Source organism: Amblyraja radiata, chromosome 8, assembly GCF_010909765.2.
Source record: "Amblyraja radiata isolate CabotCenter1 chromosome 8, sAmbRad1.1.pri, whole genome shotgun sequence".
NCBI lineage: Eukaryota > Metazoa > Chordata > Chondrichthyes > Rajiformes > Rajidae > Amblyraja > Amblyraja radiata.
Genome location: NC_045963.1, coordinates 78,906,735 through 78,934,134, shown reverse-complemented (window position 1 = coordinate 78,934,134; position 27,400 = coordinate 78,906,735). Strand labels below are relative to the sequence as shown.

Genomic DNA, 27,400 nt, shown 5'->3' with positions numbered 1-27,400 from the left:
CACATCTAACACGTGGGAGTCATTAAAAGGTTGGCTGGTTAGAATTCGGGACCAACATATCCCCGTGAGGAAGACAGACAATGATGGCAAGGTTCAGGAAACTTAGATGAAAGATGTTGTGAATTTAATCAAAAAGTGGGCAAGGTACTAAATGAGTACTTCCATTCTGCTTTTGCCATGGAAAAGGACATGAAGGATATAAGGATAGGAAGGAACTGCAGAGACCCTTCTTCAGACTGAAGAAGGGCCTCGATCCAAAACGTCACTTTTTCCTTTTCTCCAGAGATGCTGCCTGACTTGCTGAGTTACTCCAGCTTTTGGTGTCTATCTTCTGGTATGCAATGGCATGTTGAGGTGATCAAGGAGAAGTGATGAGATCCATCCCAGGTTATTGAGAGAGGCTGGAGAACAGATTGTTGGGGCCCTGAAAGGTATAGGATTGTTGATATCCACTTTAGTCGTAGGCAAGGATATGGAGAACTGGAGAATAGCCAACATTCTTCCTTTGGTTAAGAAGTGCACCTGGCATAAACCAGGAAATTATAGGGTGGAAAGCCTTACATTAGTGATAAGGAAATTATTGAAGGTCACTCATAGAAATAGATTTAATCACATTTGGAAAGGTTGGTTTTACTTGGGACAGTTGGTGTGGCTTTGTGTCTAACAAATTTGATGCATTTTTTTGGAAGAGGTGATGAAGATGATTGACTAGGATCGGTCAGTGGATGTTGTCTTCAATTTTGTAAAGCATTTACCATTTGACAGATATATGGATAGAAAGGGTTTCTATGGATATGAGCTGAATGCAGGCAAATGGGATTAGCCAAGAATGTCAGCCTAGAATAGGTGGGTCAAACAACCTGTTTCTGTGCTGCAATTCAATACAATACAATACAATACAATACAATATAATACAATTTATTTGTTGTCATTTGAACCCAGAGGTTCAAACAAAATTTGGTTTCTGCAGTCATACAAACAAGAAGAACTAAGACACAACACAATTTACACGAACATCCATCACAGTGAATCTCCTCCTCACTGTGATGGAAGGCAAAGTCTTATCTCTCCCCTGCACTCCTCGTTCTCCTCCCGATGTCAGAGTCAAAGCCCCCGGCGGGCGATGGTAAGTAAGTCCCGCGGCAATTATAAAGCCGCGCCGGGTGATGTAAGGCCCCGCTCCAGGTCATCCTCAACCGCGCAACTCGGGCGGGAGAAGTCGCCATTGCGGAAGCCCTGAAAAGCAGTCTCCCAGCAGGGACCCGCGGGCTCCCGGTGTCACCGTCCACCGGGCCGGCGGCTGGAGCCCCCGAATCTCCTGGGTCGGGCCGCAACAGAGAAAAGGTCGGGTTCTCCGTGCAGGGGAAAGATTTTTAAAAGTTTCCCCACCCCCCGCCCCCCACACAACAACCCAGTTTAAAAAATAAAAAAACTACATACAAACGAGACAAAAAAAAACGACAGACGGACTGCAGAGGCCGCTGCGACGTGAGTCGCGCCGCCCACCCGTTCAGAGGTTCACAACTGTATGACTCTATTTAACAAAGTCCCTCATGGTAGGCTGCAGAAGATTAAGGCACATAGGATTCACAGACACTTGGTAGTCCTATTAGCTTTAATACAGTTCTATTAGCTTTAAGATTGGCACGTGGATATGTAGGGAATGGAGGGATACGGACCACATGCAGACAGAGAATGTGAGTTTAACATGTTCAGCGCAGACATTGTGGGCCGTGGGGACAATTTCTATGCAGTAATGATTATATGTTCTATGATATAGATCAGTTGGAAATATGCGTAGAAAAATGGGAACGAATGGAGTTTAATCCAGATAAATGAGGTGTTGCACTTTGGGAGGTGAAATGCAAGTATACAGGCAGGCCACCTAGGAGCATTACTGTACCGAGGGATCAAGATAGCTCCCTAAAAGTAGCAACACAGGTAGTAGATATGGGTTGTGAAGGAGGAGCTGTATATTGAGTACAAACGTTGCCTACATAAAAGTTTGGTTAGGCTACATTTACAGTATTGCGTGCATTTCTAGTCAGCACATTACAGGAAGGTTGTAGACTTTGGAAATGGTGCAAAAGAGGTTCACCAGAATGTTGTCTGGATAAGAGAGCCTTTGCTAGAGATTGGATAATTTAGATTGCTTTCTCTGGAGCATCAGAGGCTGAAGGGCGATCTGAGAAGTATACAAAGTATGTGAAGCATAGATCGGGTAGGCAGTCAGAATCATTTTCCTAGGGTGGAAATTCCAAATCCTGAAGGGAAGAGATTTAAAAATAGAGGGATAAAGTTGAAAGGAGATTTGCAAGACTTGTTTTTGTTTCTGCAGATAGTGATAGGTACCCGAATCGCGCTGCCGGGGGGGTGAAGGTAAACACTGGTATGATGGCAACATTTAAGAGAAGTTTAGACAGACATATAAACAGGCAGGGATGGAAAGCCATGGAGCGATGGATTAGTTTAAATTGACGTCATAGTTAGCACAGATATCGTGGACAAAAGACCTGTTATGTTGTGTGGTCTACCGACTTATTTCAAATCACTGATAATTCTATTCCAGTAAGTGAGCATACAATTCATAATAAAAATGCAAACAAATGTACTTTTTGTACATACATAGATGCATAGATGCACAGAGTCTCTTGCCCAGAGTAGGCAAATCGAGGACAAGAGGGCATATGTTTAAGGTGAAGGTGAAAAGATTTAATAGGAATCTGAGGGGTACCTTTTTAACACAAAGGATGGTGGGTGTATGGAACAAGCTGCCAGAGGAGGTAGTTGAGGCTGGGACTATCCCAACATTGAAGAAACAGTTGGATAGATACATGGATAAGACAGGTTTGGAGGGAAACGGGCCAAATGTAGGTAGGTGGGCCTAGTGTAGCTGGGACATGTTGGCCAGTGTGGGCAAGTTGGGCCAAAGGGCCTGTTTCCACACTGTATCACTCTATGACTATGACAAAGTGAAAACATTTGTAAATGGGATCATCACAAGCATTGCCAAATAAAGCTGAATGTTTAACAAGGACTGCCATAAGCATGGTCAGTTGAAGCTGAATTTAACAACTCACGCCATCTCTTCTACAAGAGATAGAAGTCAGTTAGAGTTACCATGACTAACCCAGTACAAATGATAACATCCCTCCAGCAGGAAGTTTGACTGTAAAGTTCAATCCAGCAATTATGTACGCTATCCCAAATTTAGAATGCATCACATCAACAAAGAACAAGCAGCTATTCCTAATGATATACAATGATAGAATTTGGTCAAAATTTCATCAAAAGCGGCTGCAGTGATGAATAGGCACAAGATTGCAGGCTGGGAAACCAGTTAATTTGAGATTTTATTCCACTTTACATCACAGCATTAACTATGCCCCAAAATAATTATTGTCACATGAGCTACAGTTTTAACATCTTAATGATAGGACTCATTTTCCACAGCCTCACAAGCAAAATCAATACTAGTAAGACACATATTGTTTTGGGAAATGCTGTTGCAATACAATCAGAGTTTATGTGCTGTTGTACCTTGAAAAGTGTCACAGTGATTTCAATGTTTTCGGGAACAGGCCAGACCACAACTCCTCGGTATGGGTTTTTAATTCCTGGTTGCCAACTATGAGCCTTCAAAGAGGAACAAGAAAATAAAACGTTCACCAATGCACAAAGTTTGTATTAATATTAATTAATGCGTAAATTTGACCAAAAGCCTTTGGTATGCAGAGTTACACAAAATGCTTAAACATGACTGTAACCTATAGTCATAAACCTGATCCTATTGTATTACATACTCCATCTTCAACCCCATTTACCACTATGTGGTCTTAACCCTTGATGAAATAAATAAAGTGGATGAGCTTGAGGCTCAGTTAGAAACTGGCAAGTATGATGTTGTAGGAATAACAGAGACATGGCTGCAAGAAGGCAAGGGCTGGGAACTGAATATTCAAGGGTATACGTCCTATCGAATAGACAGACAGGTGGGCAGAGGGGGCGGGGTAGCTCTGCTGTGAGGAATTAAATTCCGTCCCTTGCGAGTGGTGACATTGAAACAGGAGATGTGGAATCAGTATGGATAGAACTAAGGAATTGTAAGGGTTAAAAAGACCCTAATGGGACTTATCTACAGGCCCCCAAACAGTAGCCAGGACGTAGGGCGCTAGTTGAATCAGGAGTTAAAATTGGAATGTAGCAAAGGTAATGCTATGGGAGATTTCAACATGCAGGTTGGTACTGGACCCCAAAAAAAGGACTTTGTAGAGTGCCTTCGTGATGGATTCTTAGAGCAGCTTGTATTGGAGCCTACCAGGGAGAAGGCAATTCTGGATTTAGTGTTATGTAATGAACCGGTTTTGACAAAGAAACTTGAGGTTAATGAGCCATTAGGAGGTAGTGACCATAATATGGTCAGGTTTAATCTACAATTGGAGAGGGAGAAGGGTAGATTGGAGGTGTCAGTGTTACAGTTGAATAAAGGGGACTTTGGGGCCATGAGGGATGAGCTGCCCAAAGTTGACTGGAAAGATACCCTAGCAGGGATGACAGTGGACAACAGTGGCAGGTGTTTCTAGGAATAATACAGAAGGTGCAGGATCAGTTCATTCCTAGGAGGAAGAAAGATTCCAAGGGGAGTAAGGGGCGATCGTGGTTGACAAGGGGCGACCGTGACTGACAAGGGACGTCAGGGACAGGATAAAAACAAAAGAGAAGAAGTACAACGTAGCAAAGATGAGCGGGAAGCAAGAGGACTGGGCAATGTTTAAAGAGTAACAGAAGACAACTGAAAAGACAATACGGGGAGAAAAGATGAGGTACGAAGGTAAGCTAGCCAAAAATATAAAGGAGGATAGTAAAAGCTTCTTTAGGTATGTGAAGAGGAAAACATTAGTTAAGACCAAATTTGGACCCTTGAAAACCGAAAAAGGTGAATTTATTATGGGGAACAGGTACTTGGGATCTGTCTTCACTAAGGAGGACACAAACAATCTTCCTGATATAGTAGTGGCCAGATGATCTGGGGTGACGGAGGAACTGAAGGTAATCCACATTAGGCAGGAAATGGTGTTGGGTAGACTGATGGGACTGAAGGCTGATAAATCCCAGGGGCCTGATGGTCTACATCCCAGGGTACCAAGGGAAGTGGCTCTAGAAATCGTGGATGCATTGGTGATAATTTTCCAATGTTCTATAGACTCAAGTCAAGTCAAGTTTATTTGTCACATACACATACGAGATGTGCAGTGAAATGAAAGTGGCAATGCTCGCGGACTTTTGTGCAAAAGACAAACAACCAAACAACCAAACAACCAAACAAACTATAAACACAATCATAACACACATATTCTTTTACATAATAAATAATGGAAGGAAAAACGTTCAGTAGAGTTAGTCCCTGGTGAGATAGGCGTTTACAGTCCGAATGGCCTCTGGGAAGAAACTCCTTCTCAACCTCTCCGTTCTCACCGTATGGCAACGGAAGCGTTTGACTCAGGATCAGTTCCTGTGGATTGGAGGGTAGCTAATGTTATCCCACTTTTGAAGAAAGGCGGGAGAGAGAAAACAGGGAATTATAGACCAGTTAGCCTGACATCGGTGGTGGGGAAGATGCTGGAGTCAATAATAAAAGATGAAATAGCCGCACATTTGGATAGCAGTAACAGGATCGGTCTGAGTCAGCATGGACTTACGAAGGGGAAATCATGCTTGACTAATCTCCCGGAATTTTTTGAAGATGTAACTAAGAAAATGGACAAGGGAGAGCCAGTGGATGTAGTGTACCTGGACTTTAAGAAAGCATTTGATAAGGTCCCACATAGGAGATTAGTGGGTAAAATTACGGCACATGGTATTGGGGGTAGAGTGCTGTCATTGATAGAAAATTGGTTGGCAGACAGGAAACAAAGAGTAGGGATTAACGGGTCCCTTTCAGAATGGCAGGCAGTGACTAGTGGGGTACCGCAAGGCTCGGTGCTGGGACTGCAACTATTTACAATATACATCAATGATTTGGATGAAGGGATTCAAAGTAACATTAACAAATTTGCAGATGACACAAAGCTGGGGTGCAGTGTAAACTGTGAGGTGGATGCTATGAAAATGCAGGGTGACTTGGACAGGTTGGGGGAGTGGGCAGATGCATGGCAGATGAAGTTTAATGTGGATAAATGTGATGTTATCCACTTTCGTATCAAAAACAGGAAGGCAGATTACTATCTAAATGGCGTCGTTGGGAAAAGGGGAAGTACAACGAGATCTGAGAGTCCTTGTTCATCTGTCCATGAAAGTAAGCATGCAGGTACAGCAGGCAGTGAAGAAAGCAAATGGCATGTTGGCCTTTATAACAAGAGTCATCGAGTATAGGAGCAAAGATGTCCTTTGCAGTTGTACAGAGCCCTAGTGAGACCACACCTGGAGTATTGTGTGCAGTTTTGGTCCACTAATTTGAGGAAGGACATTCTTGCTATTGTGGGAGTGCAGCGTATGTTTACAAGGTTAATTCCTGGGATGGCGGGACTGTCATATGCTGAGAGAATAGAGCGGCTGGGCTTGTACACTCTGGAGTTTAGAAGGATGAGAGGAGATCTTATTGAAACATATAAGATTGTTAAGGGTTTGGACACGCCAGAGGCAGGAAACATGTTCCCGATGTTGGGGGAGTCCAGAACCAGGGGCCACAGTTTAAGAATAAAGGGTAAGCCTCTGAGCGAGGGCTATTTGTTTATATGTATGTAGCTTGCTTGTGTATACTATTCTTAAAACAAATGTAAAGCACTTTGGTCAACGAGAGTTGTTTTTTAAATGTGCTATATAATTAAATGTGACTTGACTTGAAGAATAACGGGTAAGCCATTTAGAACGGAGACGAGGAACCACTTTTTCTCACACAGTTGTGAGTCTGTGGAATTCTCTGCCTCAGTGGCCAGTTTCTTAGATACATTCAAGAGAGAGCTAGATAGGGCTCTTAAAGACAGCGGAGTCAGGAGATATGGGAAAAAGGTAGGAACGGGGTATTGATTGGGGATGATCAGCCATGATCACATTGAATGGCGGTGCTGGCTCAAAGGGCCGAATGGCCTACTCCTGCACCTATTGTCTATTGATGATCCTTTTGACAACTTCACCAAACATTGAGAGATAATGGATGATTTTGTTAACGATATCACATCCATGAATGATTTAAATGTGGTTGTGGTAGGCAAGATCAGTAAGTTTGCAGGCGTGATTCAGATTGGTGGAATAGTTGACAGTGTGCAGGCTTAGCCAAAGCTGCAGGGTGATATCAATGTACAGGTGAAATGGGCTGAGAAATGCTAGATGGGGTTGAATTCCGTCAGTAACAATGAGGTGAAGATATACATCATGAATGGTAAAGTCCTGGAGAGTTTTGAGGAAGAGAGAGTCCCTGTTCCCTGTCCAACGATTCTCAAGGCAGCAGTGTAGACAGAAAAAGTAGTTAAGAAGCTATATGGGATGCTACCATTCATCAGTCATTAAATACTTGAGCAGGGAGATGATACCCTAATACTCGAGCCGCTCCACATATAAGCAGACTTTGTCCTCAGGCTTAATGGTAGAAAATGTCATTTGGAATCCTGCCCCAGATGTTAGGTTTATTTTCTTTTATAATACCTGATATTGAATATAATAATAAGCCAATTCAGATTGATTCTGAGAACATGGGTAGGATAGGTTTACAAGGATATGGGCCAAACATAGGCAGGTAGGACGAGTGTAGATGTGGCATGTTGGTCGGCGTGGGCAAGTTGGCCTGAAGGGCATATTTCCATGTTGTATGGCTGTATGACTATGTCTAAGATCTGAATTATTTGAGCCTGAATGAACTGGAAGTGGGCCTATGTTTGACAAATGAATGGTGTGCCCATTGGAACCTACAAAATTTTGACGGGAGGGAGATAGCTTGACCAGGAAGCTGATAAGACGACATTTCTCCACAAGAGCGGAATCCAGAACCAGGGGCTACAGGATCACCTGTTTGGGATATAAACAAGGACACATTTCTTCTCTTAGAGGGTGTAGCTGAGACCAAGATCAGAGTAGCAGAGTAGAAGCATATACCTGCTCCAGTTTCCTAGGTTCTTGTGAATCCTGATACCTTACCTATCGGCAGTGAATATTTAATGCATACCTTAGATGATTTCCGCCTGCTTCTTCTTGTCCAAACCACCACCAGCTTGTCAGGTTGCCTAATAATATAATGAGAAATAAATATTAGCTACACAACTATAATACAGAATACACCAATTACCAAGATCATCAAAATGTTTGTTATTAAATAAAATCCAATGCTGCCAAGAACATAGAGATAAAAGCAGGACAACGTCATATTTATGTGTTCAAGAAGATGAACACATAAACGAAATAAATGAACACCTCAAGAACGTCATATTTATGATATCTATCAATATCAGTTTTGAAAATGCCCAAGAACTAACTCTGCTTGGACACAACCCTTTATGTGAAGACATTTATTTTCCTCCATTTTGAATGACTGATCACTTATTTTGAGACAGAGATCCTTGGTTCTCCGCACATAGCCAGTAAAAACATCTGTCAAGGCCCCTCCGAATGCCATGGTTTCAATGAAGTATGCTTCCGGAAGTCAAGAGTACACAGGCACGAGTGTGTTTAACCTCTCCTCATATGGCAAACCCACAATCCCAAGAACCAATATGCTGCTCCTTCACTACACTCCCGCAATAACAAATGTAATGAATGAATAAGTTTATTGGCCAAGTATTCATATACAAGGAATTTGCCTTGGTGCTCCGCCCGCAAGTGACAACATGACATACAGTGACCGTTAGGAATGACACAAAAGAGTAAACATTAATAGTAAAACATTATCGATTAAACATGTGAATGAAATAAAATACCTGAGTAAAAGGAGGCTACAGACCTTTGGTTATTGAGTAGAGCTACTACTCGTGGAAAAAAGCTGTTTTTATGTCTGGCTGTGGCAGCTTTGACAGTCCGGAGTCGCCTTTCAGAGGGAAGTCATTCAAAGCGTTTGTTGCCAGAGATGATCGCTCGCTTCCTGGCCCTTGCAGTGTACAGTTAGAAACATAGAAACATAGAAAATAGGTGCAGGAGTAGGCCATTCGGCCCTTCGAGCCTGCACCGCCATTCAATATGATCATGGTTGATCATCCAACTCAGTATCCTGTACCTGCTTTCTCTCCATACCCCCTGATCCCATTAGCCACAAGGGCCACATCTAACTCCCTCTTAAATATAGCCAATGAACTGGCCTCAACAACATTGTGTGGCAGAGAATTCCAGAGATTCACCACTCTCTGTGTAAAAAATGTTTTTCTCATCTCAGTCCTAAAAGATTTCCCCTTTATCCTTAAACTGTGACCCCTTGTTCTGGACTTCCCCAACATCAGGAATAATCTTCCTGCATCTAGCCTGTCCAACCCCTTAAGAATTTTGTAAGTTTCTATAAGATCACCCCTCAATCTTCTAAATTCTAGCGAGTACAAGCCGAGTCTATCCAGTCCTATAAAATCGAACCTGCCTCCACCACTTCCACTGGAAGCTAATTCCACACAGCTACCACTCTCCGAGTAAAGAAGTTCCCCCTCATGTTAGCCCTAAACTTTTGTCCCTTAATTCTCAAATCATATCCTCTTGTTTGAATCTTCCCTACTCTCAATGGAAAAAGCTTATCCACGTCAACTCTGTCTATCCCTCTCATAATTTGAAAGACCTCTATCAAGTCCCCCCTTAACCTTCTGCGCTCCAAAGAATAAAGACCTATCCTGTTCAACCTTTCTCTGTAACTTAGGTGCTGAAACCCAGGCAACATATCCCGTTCATCAATGGAGGGAAGGTTGTGGCCAATAACCTTCTCAGCTGATCGGACGATTCGCTGCAGCCGTCGGCTGTCATGCTTGGTGGCTGAGCCAAACCAGACCATGATGGAGAAGGTGAGGACAGACTCTATGATGTCGGTATAGAATTGGACCATTATTGCCTGTGGCAGATTGTGCTTCCTCAGCTGCCGCAGGAAGTACATCCTCTGTTGTGCCTTTTTGACTGTGGAGTCGATGGTAGCCCCACCCTATTTAAGGTCCTTGGAGATGATGGTTCCCAGGAACTTTGAGATTTGAGGGCCAGTTCTATAAAACATGGTGTACGTTGGTGTGGACAAGGTGTCAGGGGTTATGGGGAGAAGGCAAGAGAATGGGGTTCAGAGGGAGAGATAGATCAGCCATGAATGAATGGCAGAGTACATTTGATGGGCCGAATGGCCTAATTCTGCTCCTATCATTTATGACCTTATGGCACGAAGTTAGGAATGACACATTAGGAAAAGTAACCAAAACCTTTGTTATTGGACGGATCTAAAAGTCATAGTCATAGAGTGATACAGTGTGGAAACAGGCCCTTCGGCCCAACTTGCCCACACTGGCCAACATATCCCAGCTACACTAGTCCGACTGGCCCATATCCCTCCAAACCTGTCCTATCCATGTACCTGTCTAACTGTTTCTTAAACATTGCGATAGTCCCTGCCTCAACTACCTCCTCTGGCAGCTTGTTCCATACTCCCACCACCCTTTGTGTGAAAAAGCTGCCCCTTAAATTCCTATTAAATCTTTTTCTCTTTACCTTAAACCTATGTTTTCAATTCACCTGCTCTGGGCAAGAGACTCTGTGGATCTACCCAATCTATCCCCCTCATGATTTCATAAGATCTCTATAAGACCACCCCTCATCCTCCTGCGCTCCAAGGAATAGAGTCCCAGCCAACCCAACCTCTCCCTATAGTTCAGACCCTCCAGTCCTGGCAACATCCTCGTAAATCTTCTCTGTATCCATTCCACCTTGAAGGATCATTGGAAAAAATTGCTCTATATTTTTACAATTGCTTTTCAAGAACATACCAGGAAAACAAAAGTTACAAACTAACTGACAGACTGTTGACAATGGCGACAATATAACTTTAATATAGTTCACTCTCTAAAGAACCAACTTTGTGCAAATACACACATACCAGAAAAATAGGAGAAAATAATGTATAATCCGGCAATGAACGTTACATTGTCAGTGAGTTATCTGAATGAAGACCATCTACACTTTGCATTTATACAACAACATCTAGACTACAGAAATATGGTGGCGGCCCGTCGGTAACGACGATGGCGGGTTGTGCAGTCTCATTTCTGGTGAGTTCTGACATGGCTCACAAGTCCAATTCGTGAACCGCACACTCGAGGGTAGTAGTGGCAGATGAAAATCATCGCTGGCGGGTTCTGGACAGCAGCCTTCATCCTCTCCAGGCTTTGGCAAGTCGCTCTATGCAGCGCTCCCCGAAGCTGCTGGCTGCTGTTCGCATTGCCAGTATATATTTCAGTTGCTTGGGCTCAAGACCACAATAGTGGAGATGGTCCTTGCGCAATCTTTGTACCGCTTCCTGTGACACCCACGGTTCCTTTGTCCCTGGGAGAGCACGCTGTAGAAGACATGTCGAGGCATGCAGTTTCATCCATTCTGATGACGTGCCCAGTCCATCGGAGCTGTGCTTTGATGATCATTGCCTCGATGTTTGTGAAGCTGAATCTGTCCAATACTTCTAGGTTGGGCACTTTGTCCTGCCAGCGAATGCCCATGATGGACCGTAACGAGCACATATGGAACTTCTCAAGTTGACGGATGTGATCCCTATACAAGGTCCACGTTTCACAGCCATAGAGCAGGCTGAAAAGCACAACTTCCAAGTGGCAAGATTTCCTTGTCCAGGGAGCTATCAGATGATAAGACAGTGTGATGCTTGCAGAATGTGGGAGCCCAGGGACACGGATGGAGCCTCTGGCTGCTACAACTGTGGCAACTGTGTCCAGCTTCAGCTCCTGAAGGACCGTGTTGCGGCACTGGAGAAGCAGCTGGATGACCTCAGGGCTATCCGGGAAAACAAGTGTTTCCTGGACAGGACCTACAGTGAGGTTGTCACGCTGAGGATACGGGAAGAGTGAAGGTGTGTGACTGAGAGAAATGGTGGTAATCGTGGAGTGCAGGAGACCCAGGTGGCTGTGTCTAATGAAAACCGGTACGCCCTCTTGGGAACTGTCGGGGGAGACGATATTTCCGGTCCGGGCGGCGGACACGTCAGTGGCTCCAATCCTAGAGATGGGACTCGACCAGAGAGACCGACGTCGGGCAGAAACATAGTGCTGGGTGACTCCATTGTCCGAGGAGCAGACAGGAGATTCTGTGGCGGCAGACGAGACGTGAGGATAGTCTGTTGCCTCCCTGGTGCCAGGGTCCAGGATGTCACGAGCGGAATTCTGAACATCCTCGAGAGAGAAGGTGAACAGCCGGCAGTAGTTGTGCACGTAGGCACTAACGACATTGGGAAGAAGAGGAAGAAGGTTCTTCAACGCGAGTTCAGAGAGTTTGGAAGAAGACTGAAAAGCAGGACTTCTAGGGCGGTTATCTCTGGATTACTTCCAGTACCTTGTGCTGGTGAGGACAGGAACAGGGAGATTGGGGATCTGCATGTGTGGCTGAGGGGCGGGTGTAGGGAGCAAGGATTTAGATTTATAGACCACTGGGATCTCTTCTGGGGTAGGGGTGACCTGTACAAAAGGGTTACACCTTAACTGGAGGGGGACCGACATTCTGGCAGGCAGATTTGCTAGGGCTACACGTGTGGATTTAAACTAAATAGTGGGGGAGGAAGGAATTGACAAATTGGGAGTATAAAGATGGAGTTGAAGGAGAAGTGAGTACTGGAAAAATTACAAAAGGTTCTCGGATTAATGGGAAGGAAAGTTCGAGAAGGGATAAAAGAGTAAGGTCAGGGCCAATTGCGAGCGGTGCGAGGGGGGACGTGAATATGGAGGTCAAAGTGTTGTATATGAATGCGTGAAGTATAAGAAATAAAGTGGACGAGCTTGAGGCTCAGTTAGAAATTGGCAAGTACGATATTGTGGGAATTACAGAGACATGGCTGCAAGAGGGCCAGGGCTGGGAACTGAATATTCAAGGTTATACCTCCTATCGAAAAGACAGACAGGTGGGCAGAGGGGGTGGGGTTGCTCTGTTGGTGAGGAATGAAATTCAGTTCCTTGCAAGAGGTGACATGAAACAGGAGATGTGGAGTCAATATGGACAGAACTAAGGAAATGTAAGTTTAAAAAGACCCAAATGGAACTTATCTACAGGCCCCCAAATAGTAGCCGGGACATAGGGTGCAAGTTGAATCAGGAGTTAAAATTGGCATGTAGCAAAGGTAATGCTGTGGTTGTTATGGGAGATTTCAATGCAGGTAGACTGGGAAAACTGGTACTGGACCCCAAAAAAGGGACTTTGTAGAGTGCCTTCGTGATGGATTCTTAGTGCAGTTTGTATTGGAGCCTACCAGGGAGAAGGCAATTCTGGATTTAGTGTTATGTAATGAACCGGATTTGATAAAGGAACTTGAGGTTAATGAGCCATTAGGAGGTAGTGACCACAATATGGTCAGATTTAATCTACAATTGGAGAGGGAGAAGGGTAGATCAGTGTCAGTGTTACAGTTGAATAAAGGGGACTATGGGGCCATGAGGGAGGAGCTGGCCAAAGTTGACTGGAATCTTTCTTCCTCCTAGGAATGAACTGATCCTGCACCTTCTGCATTATTCCTATAAATACCTGCCATTGTTGTTCCACTGTCATCCCTGCTAGGGTATCTTAAATTTGAGGAATTGCAGGAATTTGCAATTCTCCCACAAGAGGAAACATGCTCTCTACATCCACCTTGTCTGAACCCCTCAGAATCTTACATTTCTATCAAGTCCCCAATCACTCTTCTGAAATCCAGCAGATAAAAGCCAAGCTAAATATACAAGCCCAGTATTATCAGGGAAATCACATGTTATTTAGCTATTGACCATAAATGGCTAGATCTTATTTAATTATTGTACAGGCAACAACCACAATACGTGTATAGAAATACTGTATAATTCAATTGTCAAATTTTGTAAATACATTTGTATCAATCCTACTGATAATATAAATTATCTTTGTAATAAATTATGTTTATAAAGACAGAATGTGAACTAAGATTTTTCAAGATTTATATCGCAGTTAATTTACAATAACTAGTGAAAGATGAAACCACCAATATAAAATAAACATGGTCAGTAGTCAAATGTAATAAATATCATAGAACATAGAACAGAAACACAAAAACAGGCCATTTGGCCCACAGTGTTCATGCTGAACATGATGCCAAGAACATGACATCTACTTGCATATAACCCATATCCCCTGTTCTCTGCATATTCATGTGCTTATCCAAAAGTCTTTAAATGCCACAAATACATATGCTCCCCCGGCTGGGCATTCAATAGACAATGGACATTAGGTGCAGGAGTAGGCCATTCGGCCCTTCAAGCCAGCACCGCCATTCACTGTGATCATGGCTGATCATCCACAATCAGTACCCCGTACCTGCCTTCTTCCCATATCCATTGACTCTGCTATCTTTAAGAGCTCTATCTAACTCTCCCTTGAAAGCATCCAGAGAATCGGCCTCCACTGCCTTCTGAGGCAGAGAATTCCACAGATTCACAACTCTCTCTGGGTGAAAAAGTTTTTTCTCATTTCCATTCTAAATGGCGTACTACCCCTTATTCTTAAACTATTCCAGGCATTCACCACCCTCCCACCTTAAAGCTATGCCCTCTAGTATTTGATTTTTCCATCCTGTGAAAAAGATTCTGACAATCTATGCCTCTCATAATTTTACATACTTCCCTGCAACCTCCAGCATTCCAGAGAAACAATCCAAGTCTTTCCAACCTCTTCCTGTTGAACATGTTGTGCTGCTGCAAGTAAGAATTTCATTATTCCATTTCAGGATATTTGACAATAAAACACTCTTGACCTGACTTTAAATTTGAAGGAGATGTGAGGAATAAATGTTTCCATGCAGAAGCTGGTGAATATCTGGAATGAGCTGCCAGGTGTGATGGTGGGAGCAAATAAATCACAATATTTAAAAGACATATAGATGGGTACTTGGATAGGGAAGGTATAGAGCGCTATGGATCTAATGCAGGCAAATGGAATTCATATAGATAGGTCTCACAGTGACATGGATGTGGTGAGCCTAAAGGGTCGTAGATGTGCTGCAGATTCTAAGGTTAAGAAAGTAATTGGGAACACATGGAAGGTTATCCAATCACAACACTACAGGATTGATTGATGAGCAACCACATCAATCACTGCTCAACTAAAAACAAAGAACTGCGCTGCCATCTCAAACAAGTATGTTTCAGAAAATCTCAAACATGAATTGCTAGGTTTATGAAACTAGTTTCACAATATTTATATTGAACTCTTCCATACCAAACTTGAAGAATTACCTGCTCAGATTATCAGAAACAAATATACCAATAACATTAAGTGGGAGGAGTTATGAACTGAAGCCACACAACCAATCTTTGTAAGGATCCACTACCTCTGCTTCAAAGCCACTGATTAATTGATATGATAATTGAGTCACAAACTACCAGATAGGTAATTCAGTCACTGCAATTAGGACGACTAGACCATCACACCAAGAACAAATGTAGAAGCAGCATTGCGTTACGGGTCGCAGTCCATGCACTCTGGAGTATAACAAAATAGTAGGTTGCCAAGGAGATTATGTTCGATCTGATCTTCGTGGAATCTTGCTTTGGTTTAAAGGAGATTTCTTGTACTGACAAGGGAACAGATATCTTGATAGATGGAGTCAACACACAAGAACATGTTTGAACATGCTGTTTCTGACAGAATCCATTCAGTAATGCTACAACAGAAGTAGCTTATGAATACCTGGAATGAGAGGCTGGACAAATGTGCGGCTTGGAAGAGAAATGTATTTATCCATCTATCTTCAACTAGTGGAACTTTTACATCAAAAACAAACCGGAACATGAAAAATTCCTTTACCTAGACTACTCAGATAGAAACATAGAAACATAGAAAATAGGTGCAGGAGGAGGCCATTCAGCCCTTTGAGCCAGCACCGCCATTCATTGTGCCTTCTCCCCATATCCCTTGACACCAGTAGCCCCTAGAGCTCTATCTAACTCTCTCTCAAAATCCATCCAGTGACTTGGCTTCCACTGTCCTCTGTGGCAGGGAATTCCATAAATTCACAACTCTCTGGGTGAAAACGTTTTTTCTCACCTCAATCTTAAATGACCTCCCCTTTATTTTAAGGCTGTGGCCCCTGGTTCTGGACTCGCCCCACATTGGGAACATTTTTCCTGCATCTAGCTTGTCCAGTCCTTTTATAATTTTATATGTTTCTATCCCCCTCATCCTTCTAAACTCCAGTGAATACAAGCCTAGTCTTTTCAATCTTTCCTCATATGACAGTCCCGCCATCCCAGGGATCAATCTCATGAACGTACTGCCTCAATCACAAGGATGTCCTTCCTCAAATTAGGAGACCAAAACTGTACACAATACTCCAGATGTGGTCTCACCAGAGCCCTATACTACTTACAAAATTCTTAAGGGGTTGGACAGGCTAGATGCAGGAAGATTGCTCCCGATGTTGGGGAAGTCCAGGACAAGGGGTCACAGCTTAAGGATAAGGGGGAAATCCTTTAAAACCGAGATGAGAAGAACTTTTTTCACACAGAGAGTGGTGAATCTCTGGAACTCCCTGCCACAGAGGGTAGTCGAGGCCAGTTCATTGGCTATATTTAAGAGGGAGTTAGATGTGGCCCTTGTGGCTAAGGGGATCAGAGGGTATGGAGAGAAGGCAGGTACGGGATACTGAGTTGGATGATCAGCCATGATCATATTGAATGGCGGTGCAGGCTCGAAGGGCCGAATGGCCTACTCCTGCACCTAATTTCTATGTTTCTATGTTTCTAGAAGATCCTCTTTACTCCTATACTGAAATCCTCTTGTTATGAAGGCCAACATTCCATTAGCTTTCTTCACTGCCTGCTGTACCTGTAAGCCAACTTTGAGTGACTGGTGTACAAGGACGCCCAGGTCTCGCTGCACCTCCCCCTTACCTAACCTAACCCCATTCAGATAATAATCTGCCCCTTGTTTTTGCCGCCAAAGTGGATAACCTCACATTTATCTATATTATACTGCATCTGCCATGCATCTGCCCACTCACTCAACCTGTCCAGGTTACCCTGCAACCTCCTAACATCCTCTTCACAGTTCACACTGCCACCCAGCTTTGTGTCATCCGCAAACTTGCTATTGTTGCTCCTAATTCCCTCTTCCAAATCATTAATATATATGGTAAACAGTTGCGGCCCCAACACCGAGCATTGCGGCACTCTACTCGCCACTGCATGCCATTCTGAAAAGGACCCGTTCACTCCTACTCTTTGCTTCCGGTCTGCCAGCCAATTTTCTATCCATGTCAACACCCTACCCCCAATTCCATGTGCTCTAATTTGGCAGAGAAAAATACATAGGTAATCAATTGTTAAATACATAAATTAATTGTTAAAAGAAAAGACAAGGTACAACATTCATGATTTTTCCATGGGCAAAGTTTTATCTCATGTTATTTTTTCTGACCATAGCTTTTTGCTAAGGACCAGAATAGTTTACATTCTCTGAATTCTCTGCCTCAGAGGGCGGTGGAGGCGGGTTCTCTGGATGCTTTCAAGAGGGAGCTAGGTAAGGCTCTTAAAGATAGCGGAGTCAGGGGATATGGGGAGAAGGCAGGAACAGGGTACTGATTGGGGATGATCAGCCATGATCACATTGAATGGCAGTGCTGGCTCGAAGGGCCGAATGGCCTACTCCTGCACCTATTGTCTATTGAATGATAATTCATGTTCATTTGACTTTGCCAGATGATCCACTGAAGCAACCCTGCCAACTCAGCAAAGCGTCATGTAAATTATCAAGGCTAGCTATGTTCCCAGACCTTGTTGATTCATTCAGATATAGTGAATCCAATTGGTAGCATGAAAGCACTAATTCTGTTCCTAGCTAATCCCAGAGCCAAGAGGGCTTGCGTCAAAATTACCTCCCAAAAATAGTGATCTTCTCTGCACAGTGCTCAGCGATTCTTGGCCTTCTGCAGTTTAAACCTCAGCACAAGTCTCCATAAAAGCTACCCAGATACAAAGGCTATTCCAGTTGCTTGATTAAAGCAAAACATACACTTCTCAGAAGTATTATCGAACAAAATTTGACAAGCAACTACAAAATGAGTACAGAAGACCAAAAAAAAACATGATCAAAGAAATCATAGTGATAGTGTGGGAAAAGACCCATCGGCCCAACTCGGCCACACCGGCCAAGAATGTCCCAGCTACCCTAGTCCCACTTGCCTGTGCTTGGTCCATAACCCTCCAAACCTGTCTTATAGATGTACCTGTCCAACTGTTTCTTAAACGATGGGATAGTCCCAGCTCAACTACCTCCTCTGGCAGCGTGTTCCATACACCCACCACCCTTTGTGTGAAAAAGTTAACCCTCTGATTCCTATTAAAACTTTTCCCCTTCACTTTGAACCTATGTCCTCTGGTCCTCGATTCCCCTACTCTGTGCATCTACCCGATCTATTCCTCTCATGATTTTGAATACTTCTATAAGATCTCCCCTCATCCTCCTACGCTCCATGGACCCAGCCTACTCAACCTCTCCCCATAGCTCACACCCTCCAGTCCTGGCAACATCCTCATAAATCTTTTCTGATTCCTTTCAAGCTTGACAATATCTTTCCTATAACATGGTGCCCAGAACTGAACACAATATTCTAAATGCGGTCTCACCAATGTCTTATACAACTGCAACATGACCTCCCAACTTCTATACTCAATACTCTGACTAATGAAGGCCAAAGTGCCAAAAGCCTTTCTGACCTTATCTACCTGCAACTTGACCTTCATGGAACCATGCACCTGTACTCTTAGATCCCTCTGCTCTACAACACTACCCAGAGGCCTACCATTTACTGTGTAGGTCCTGTCATTGTTCGACATCCCAAATTGCAACACCTCACCCTTCTCTGTATTACATTCCATCAACCATTCCTCTGCCCACCTGGCCAATCGATCCAGATCCTGCTGCAATCGTTCACAACCATCTTCACTATCTGCAAAACCACTAACTTTTGTATCATCAGCAAACTTGATAATCTTGCCCTTTATGTTCTCATCCAAATTGTTGATGTAGATGACAAACAGTAACGGGCCCAGCACCAATCCCTGTGACACACTACTAGTCATAGGCTTCCATTCTGAGAAGCAACCTTCCACCATCACCCTCTGCTTCCTTCCATGGAGCCAATTTGTTATCCATTCAGCTACCTCTCCTCTCCACCTACCAAGCGGCACCTTGTCAAACGCCTTACTAAAGTCCGGGACACAACATCTACAGCTCTGCCTTCATCAACCTTTTTGCTCACGTCTTCAAAAAAATCAGATTTGTGAGACACGACCTCCCACATACAAAACCATGCTGACTGCCCCTAATCAGTCCTTGCCCATCCAAATGCCTGTAAATCCTGTCCCTCAGAATATTCTCCAGTAACTTACCAACTACAGATGTTAAGCACACCAGCCTGTAGTTCCCAGCATTTTCCCTGAAGCCCTTCTTGAAAAGAGGCACAATAATTGCCACCCTCCAACCCTCTGCCACTTCTCCTGTATTTAACAACAACTCATAAATTTCAACCAAGGCTCCTGCAATTTCCTCTCTAGTTTCCCCACAATGTCCTCGGATATATCTAATCAGGTCCCGGAGATTTGCCTATCTTCAAACACGACAGTAACTTCAATACTTCCTCGATGGTAACCCTGACTGCTCTCATGACACTTCCAGTAACTGCTCCAATTTCCTCCGTCCCACTGTCTTTCTCCTCGGTAAATACAGAGGAGAAATACTCATTGAGGACCTTGCCCATCTCCTGTGGCTCCACACAGAGGTGACCGATTTTATTCCAGAGAGGTCCCACTCTCTATCTAGGTACCCTTTCCCCCCTAATCTTTAATATACTAAAACTAGTAGTGGGGGGGCCGTCGAGTATGGCTGCCTAGCCTGCAGCTGTCCGTCCCTTCACCCTTTTAAAAAAGTTTTTACTATGTTAAAAAGTTTCGCTTTGGAGGTCTAATCCTTTCTATGTGGGAGGTGGGGGTGGGGGGAAACTGCATTTCTCAGTTCCTACCTGGTCGGAGATGCGGCTTTACTCCGAGCCGTATCTTCGCCCATTCCTAGCGGCCTACCAACGGGACTGGAGCGGCGTTTCCTGCTGGGACCGGCCAGAACTTCAGCTTCGGCGGCGGCGCAGCGCTGAAGCACCATCGCGGAGAGGGCGATGCCTTACCCGGGTCGCGTGTGGTAAGCTCCGGAGTGCTGAGACCGCTGACTCCAACATCGTGGAGCTGTGGGGGTCTGTGGAGCGTCCAGCCGCTGACTTTTAAACACCGCGGAGCCTGAGATCTCTCGCCGAGATCGCCAGTGTCGGAGCTCCGGCCAGCGCGGCCTGTGGACTTCGGTAGCCTCTGGCAGCAAGCGGCCGTTCCAGACGATCCAAGCTGCTGAAGAGTGTTCTCCCGACGCCGGAGCTCCATCATCCGGCGAGAGGGCCTGTAACATCGGGCCGCCGTCGTGGCGACTGCGGAGGCCTCAATAGGCCAGACCATGGGTGAACAAGAGGAAGAGGACTGGACTTTGTTGCATTACCTCACAGTGGGAACCATTGTGGGGGGGATGTTTTTATGTTTTATGTCAAATTCTTCTTTAATGTGGTGTCTCACTTTTATTGGTGTACTGCAAATGGCAACTCAAATTTCACTATGACATGTGTCCTTTGTCTTTGTCTCTTCCCTTTGTATTCTAAATGTCTGTGAGCCAGGGTTGTGTTGGCATTCTTTTAATCTCCTTAATTTGTATCTTATTACAAACACTTGGCCACAGCCATCCCATTTTCACACATGCTACTCACATTTTCTCTGCCGACCAGATACATATCTTCCCGTCGCATTTCAACCTATATTTAACAAATTACTAACCTTTTAAAAAATAGCTTCAAAATATTAGTTTTCAACGCTCTCATTTAGAAGAAGAAAAATCCGACTGACGTCACAATCAATTCCCAAGTTACGATGGGACACACCACGCAGGAGGGGCACTCAAGTGCTCAAAACACAAAAAAATTAATCCATCGCAAGTTGGGTCCTCGGGTTGATGCCCGCCCACTGCCTGGTGGGGAGGCTGCTGCCGCGGGCCGAGCTCAGAGACTGGACCTGCGCTGGACCAGAGCTTGGAGCTAGAGTGAGGGTCGAGCTCGGGGCTTCGGATGGGGCTGTGACCGGCGGCGAAAAAGAAGCCACGGGTGGAACCAAGGACGAGCCAGGGTCAGGGTCGAGCCCAGAGACCATGCGGCGGCTGAAGTCTACAGTCAGGGCGAATGGAGTATGAGAACCAGGCCGAGTTCCAGGGTCCTGGTGCTGCTCTATGACCTGGGTAGGTGCTGCGGCAGGGAATGGAAGCGAGGAGGATGAGGGAAATACGGAGGAGGGAGATGGGGTGGGGTCCCTACCCCCACCCCTCTCCCCTCCCTCTCCCTCTCTAACTCCTCCCTCTCCCTCTCTAACTCCTCCCCCTCCCTCTCTACCCCCTCCCCCTCTCTCTCTACCCCCTCCCTCTCTATCTCCCCCTCCCTCTCTAACCCCCCCCCCCTCCCCCCGTAACCGCGCGTTGAGGGGACGGGACCCAACGGGTCCCCCTTGGTCTAGTGTATTTATAAAAGCTTTTGGGATTGTCTTTTATGCTACCCGCCAGAGCTATCCCCTGGCACCTTTTTGCCCTTCTGATCTCCATTTTCAGTTTACTCCTTAGTTCCCAAAACTCCTCCAGGGATGCACTTGACCACAGCTGCCTATACCTGTCCTATACATCCTTCTTGTTTTTGATCTTGATTTCCTTCGTCAGCCAAGCTTCCTTATGTTTGCCTGCTTTGCCTTTCACTCTAATGGGGATGTACACATCCTGAGCTCTCTTCGGTACAGTTTTAAAAAACATCCCACTTGGCCGATGTTCCTTTCCCCTCAAATAACCTGCTCCAGTCAACTTGAGCGAGACCTTCTCTCATACCCTCAAAGTTGGCCTTACCCCAGTTGGGCAATTTAACACGTGGACTTCTGCAGTTGTACAGGGCCCAAGTGAGACCACACCTGGAGTATTGTGTGAGTTTTGTCTCCAAATTTGAGGAGGGACATTCTTGCTATTGAGGGAGTGCAGCGTAGGTTCACGAGGTTAATTCCCAGGATGGCGGGACTGTCATATGTGGATAGAATGGAGTGGCTAGGGTTGTATACTCTGGAATTTAGAAGGATGAGAGGGTATCTTATTAAAACATATAAGATTATTAAGGGATTGGACACGCTTGAGGCAGGAAACATGTTCCTGATGTTGGGGGAGTCCTGACCAGGGGCCACAGTTTAAGAATAAGGGGTAAGTCATTTAGAACAGAAATGAGGAAAACCTTTTTCACCCAGAGAGTTGTGAATCTGTGGAATTCTCTGCCTCAGACGGCAGTGGAGGTCAATTCTCTGGATACCTTCAAGAGAGTTAGATAGAGCTCTTAAAGATAGCAGAGTCAGGGCATATGAAGATAAGGCAGGAACGGGGTACTGATTGTGGATGATCAGCCATGATGACAGCGAATGGCCTACTCCTACACCTATAGTCTATTGACCCCCTCCGTCCTGATCCATAACTACTTTAAACCTGATCGCACTGTGGTCACTTGCCCCAAAAGGCTCCTCCACACACACTTCATTAACTTGCCCTTCCCAATACAACATCCAATGTTGCCCTCTCACGTGTGGTAGCCCTCCACATACTGTTTAAGAAAACTCTCCTGAGCACATTTGAGGAATTGCACCCCATCTAAACCCTTCACGCTATGATTTTCCCAGTCTATATTCAGAAAGTTAAAATCCCTTACTGCAACAACCTTATTTGACCTGCAGCTGTCTGCAATCTCCTGGCACATTTGTTCTTCTAATTCTTGTTGACTATTCGGGGGTCTGTAGTACACCCCCAACAAGGTGATCATCCCTTTCTTGTTCCTCAGCTCCACCCATATAGCTTCACTAGACGAACCATCCGTAATGTAATCTCTGAACACAGCCGTGACATCCTCCTTCACCAACAATGCAACTCCCCCTCCTCTTTTTTCCTCATCCCTGTCTCTCCTAAAGCTCCTGTACCACGGAACATTAAACTGCCAGTCCTGCCCCTTCCTTAACCAGGTTTCAGTTATGGCTACAACGTCCCAGTCGCTCGTACTTATCCACGCCCTAAGCTCATCTGCCTTACCCATCAAGCCCCTTGCATTAAAACACGTGCAATTTAAACCAACCTTCCTTCTTCGCTCACCGGCTTTTTGCCTATTCTGTCCATTAACCTTTTCCACACCACCCTCCATACCAACTAGCCTCTCCTGTGCCTCTGTCCTGCACAAGATCCCACACCCTTGCCAATCTAGTTTAAGCATTCCCGTATAGCATTCGCAAGCCTTCCTGTTAGGATGTTGGTCCCCCTCCAGTTTAAGTGTAAACCGTCCCTTTTATACAGGTCCCCTCTGCCTGGAAGAAATCCCAATGATCCAGAAATCCGAATCCCTGCCCCATGCACCAACTCCTCAGCGACACATTCATATCCTCTGTCTTCCTTTTCTTACCTTCACTAGCACGAGGTACTGGAAGCAATCCTGAGATCACTACCATGCAGGTCCTGCTTATCAGTTTTCTGCCCAATTCCATAAAGTCTTGTTGCAGAACATCCTTCCTCTCCCGACCTATATCATTCGTGCCAACATGCACAACAACCTCTGGCTGCTCCCCCTCACTCTTGAGGATGTTGTGCAGCCACTTTGAGACGTCTTGGACCCTGGCACCAGGGAGGCAATACACCATCCTGAAGTCTCGTCTGTTGCCGCAGAATCTCCTGTCCGCACCTCTGACGATGGGGTCTCCCACCACTATGGCTCTGCCTGACGTCACTCTTCCCCGTTGAGCCTCAGCACCAGGATTGGAGTCACAGCCCTGGCTACCACTCAATCTTGTTGTGTTTTCAGTAGGTACAGCCACCAGTGTGTCCTGCACTCCACGGTTACTCCTCTTTCTCTCAGTCACCCACCTTCGCTCTTCCTGTATCCTTGGTGTGATAACCTCACTGAAGGTCTTGTCTAGGAAACTCTCGTTTTCCCGGATGGCCCCGAGGTCATGCAACTGCTGCTCCTGTTCCCGAACATGTTCATTCAGGAGATGCACCTTGACACAATTTCCACAGGTGTGGTTTCCAGAAGGACCAGCAGTGTCCCTGACTTCCCACATCCTGCAGGAAACACACTGCACCAACTTGTCTGCCATTACTTCAACGGACCAAAAAAAAAATCACAGCTTTCGAATCAAGTGTAGCCTCCTTGCCGAAGACTCTTGAGCCAAAGACGCACACTTTACTCACCAAGCCAAAGACTCAAACCTTACTCACCAAGGCACTTCATCTCAGCAAGGCCACTCTGCTACAGCTGCACTTGTTTTTAATCTCTTACCTAATTAACAACTTGAGGGCTGATTAGTAAATTACCTGAATCTGGGTCTTGACGCTCTTTTTAAACTGTCTTTCCCTGTCACTCACCTTCTTTCTCACGGGCTTTCAAGCCAATAGTCTCTTCTCTCTGCTTCTGCTTCCTCTTTCTCCGAGCTCCACAGAAGGACTGGGACTAGGACCAGGTCTTGGTGCTTTTATTAAACTGTCTTTCCCTGTCACTCACGTTCTTTCTCACGGACTTCCAAGCCAATAGTCACTTCTCTCTGCTTCTGCTTCTCCGAGCTCCACACCCCTGCCAATCTGGGACTAGGATCTTAAAAAACAAAGACGTGCCGCTTTTTGGTTGTAATCTGAGCACTTCCGGCCTTGAATCATAACCACCAATGGAAAACAGGAATGCTCAGGACAGCAGAATTACAGTGCAACGTCTCCAAAGGTCATAGTGCTAGAGGAAATTTGGAGACAACGAGATGCATGTAATTTGAAAACAAGGATAAGGATCTTAAAACCTGATGTGCTATTTAAATCAGGAGTCAATGTTGTTCAGCAAGGTGATGGGTGAACAGGAATTTATTTTAATTTATAGTAACATAGTAGTGTAGCAGCACTGACCCTTCAGCCCATAATGTTCATGCCGAACAAAAGCTATCAATCAGTTAGTAATTAAAGTTTCAGATGAGGAGACAAGATCAGGGGGCAATCATTTAAAGCTGAGATGCATCAGCTTTTCTCCTCGCATAGGATGCTGAATTCCCTCTTCTGGAGCTTCATGGAGGCTGAATCACAGGAAGTAATTAAAGAAGAGGTAGATAAACGTTTCAGCAATCAGAATTGAAGATTATTCGGAACTGGCACAGAAAGGGAGAGGCGGTCTAGAGCAGGTCAGCATTGATCATATGAGGCAGGGGAGGTAACATACTCCCACTTCCTGCAGACAACCTGGAGCTCAATGCTTTTAAGACAGTGGAATTGACTGTAGACTTTAGGAGAGCTCTCCCTCCCCTAACCCCACTCATCATCAACAACACCACAGTCACATCTGTGGAGTCATTTAAGATCCTTGGAACCATCATCACCTTAAATGGGAGGACACCATCGACCACAGTCAAAAAGGCCCAACAGAGGATGTACTTCCTGCGGCAGCTGAGAAAACACAATCTGCCACAGGCAATGATGGTTCAATTCTATACTTCCTTCATAGAGTCTGTCCTTACCTTCTCCATCATGGTCTGGTTTGGCTCAGTCACCAAGCACGACATCCGGAGGCTGCAGTGCATCATTCGATCAGCTGAGAAGATTGTTGGCTGCAACCTTCCCCCCATTGACGAACTGTAGCCTCCTTTTGCTCTGGTATTTTATTTCATTCTTCACATGTTTAAATTATAATATTTTATTTTTGTCTACTGTATATCATGTTGTTACTTGCGAGCAAAGTACCAAGGCAAATTCCTTGTATGTATACCTACTTGGCTAATAAAATGTAATCAATTCAATTCAAGGAATTACAGATACTGGTTACAAATCAAAAATCACACAACATACTGGGGTAAATCAGTGGATCAGAGAGCATCTCTGAAGGTAGGTATGTTGCAAAGCCTACCTGAAGCGTCGCTGAAAATCTGTCGCTGCGGGTGTGCGCGATTTTGGCGCCGTTTAGAGGGGGGCAGGTTTAAAACGCGATTTTCTCTAAGCTGTTCCAATCGAAAATGTTCAGCCTAGTTAATTATTAACGAAAAATCGCTGAAAGACCCCGTCGCAAAAGCTATTATTAGGTTTAAAGGCCTTGAATAATAGTTATAGTAGTTTAAAAATCAATCTCTAAACCCGCGACCGCCAGCAACCGCAAGGTCCCATAAAGCAAACCATAGAAGGTAGGCTGTATATTTTTACATTAAAAAGGGCTTCTAAAGATCCCTTTATACAAAGTTTAATATTGCGAGTAGCTCATTTTGGGCCCATTATATCCCGCAGTATTTTTCTCGGCATTTGGGGGCACAAATCTACCGCAATGTGAACGTTCTAAACCAGCGCGTTCCACAGGGACCCACTGGAAAGCTGATTTAAATGGACATTTATTTACAGCAATTAAACACTAAATTCCTTCAATTTGGCCTATAAATTAATGTAAATGAGATTTAAAAATCATGTTTTATTGTGAATTATTTGTGAATATTATTTGGACATTTAGGCTATTTAAAAATGTTAATCATTTATTAAGAAATGGATAGATGTTTAGATCTAGTAATTGAAGTCTGAAATTAGCTACAATTAGGTAACTAACTAATTATATGCTTTATTTTCAGGTCATCCAAGTAAGATTATTTTATATTTGTTTCAGAATGCTTCAATCTATGATAACTGAAAATTTCATTCAGTTCTCTTAATTTTTAAGAAAGTTATGGGCTTTTGACTGTTCACGATCACAGCTTTTTTGTTATGTCCATAGAAAATCAATAGGGAACAAGATGCTCATTTCCCAGTATGAAAATGGCCATAACTTTTTAAATACTTGAGATATGAAAGTGAATTAGGTGTCAAATTAAACTTATTTTTATGCTTTATCTGATGGGATAAATTACAGACTTGATTTTTAAAATCTCAAAATTTTGTAACATTGCTACTGAAGGGCATGCATTCCACGCTATCTCAGGTCAGAACCTTTCTGCATTCTAATTATGGGGCATGGCCGTCCGAAGTGGGGGTGCGTTGGGTCCGACCGCACCCCCCTTTTTTTCCCCAGAGTAAGAAAAAATCCCGAGGGAAAAAAAAACAAAAAAAAACGCTAATCTGAGCGCAATTAGCGTTTCCACTTTGTCGGAGATCGCCCAAG

General features: G+C 44.5%; 1 protein-coding gene across 4 annotated transcripts in view; it reads right to left on the bottom strand.

The window, feature by feature from the left end:
- Positions 1-27,400, bottom strand: part of ehbp1 (EH domain binding protein 1) — a 351,647-nt gene that overhangs the window by 304,849 nt on the left and 19,398 nt on the right. For all 4 annotated transcript variants that reach the window (XM_033026308.1, XM_033026305.1, XM_033026307.1 and 1 more), the window contains exons 3-4: positions 8,159-8,216; positions 3,541-3,636 (exon numbers count right to left, since the gene is read on the bottom strand). In XM_033026308.1, the coding sequence (XP_032882199.1) occupies positions 3,541-3,636; positions 8,159-8,216 (154 nt within the window). The remainder of the gene's footprint in view (positions 1-3,540; positions 3,637-8,158; positions 8,217-27,400) is intronic.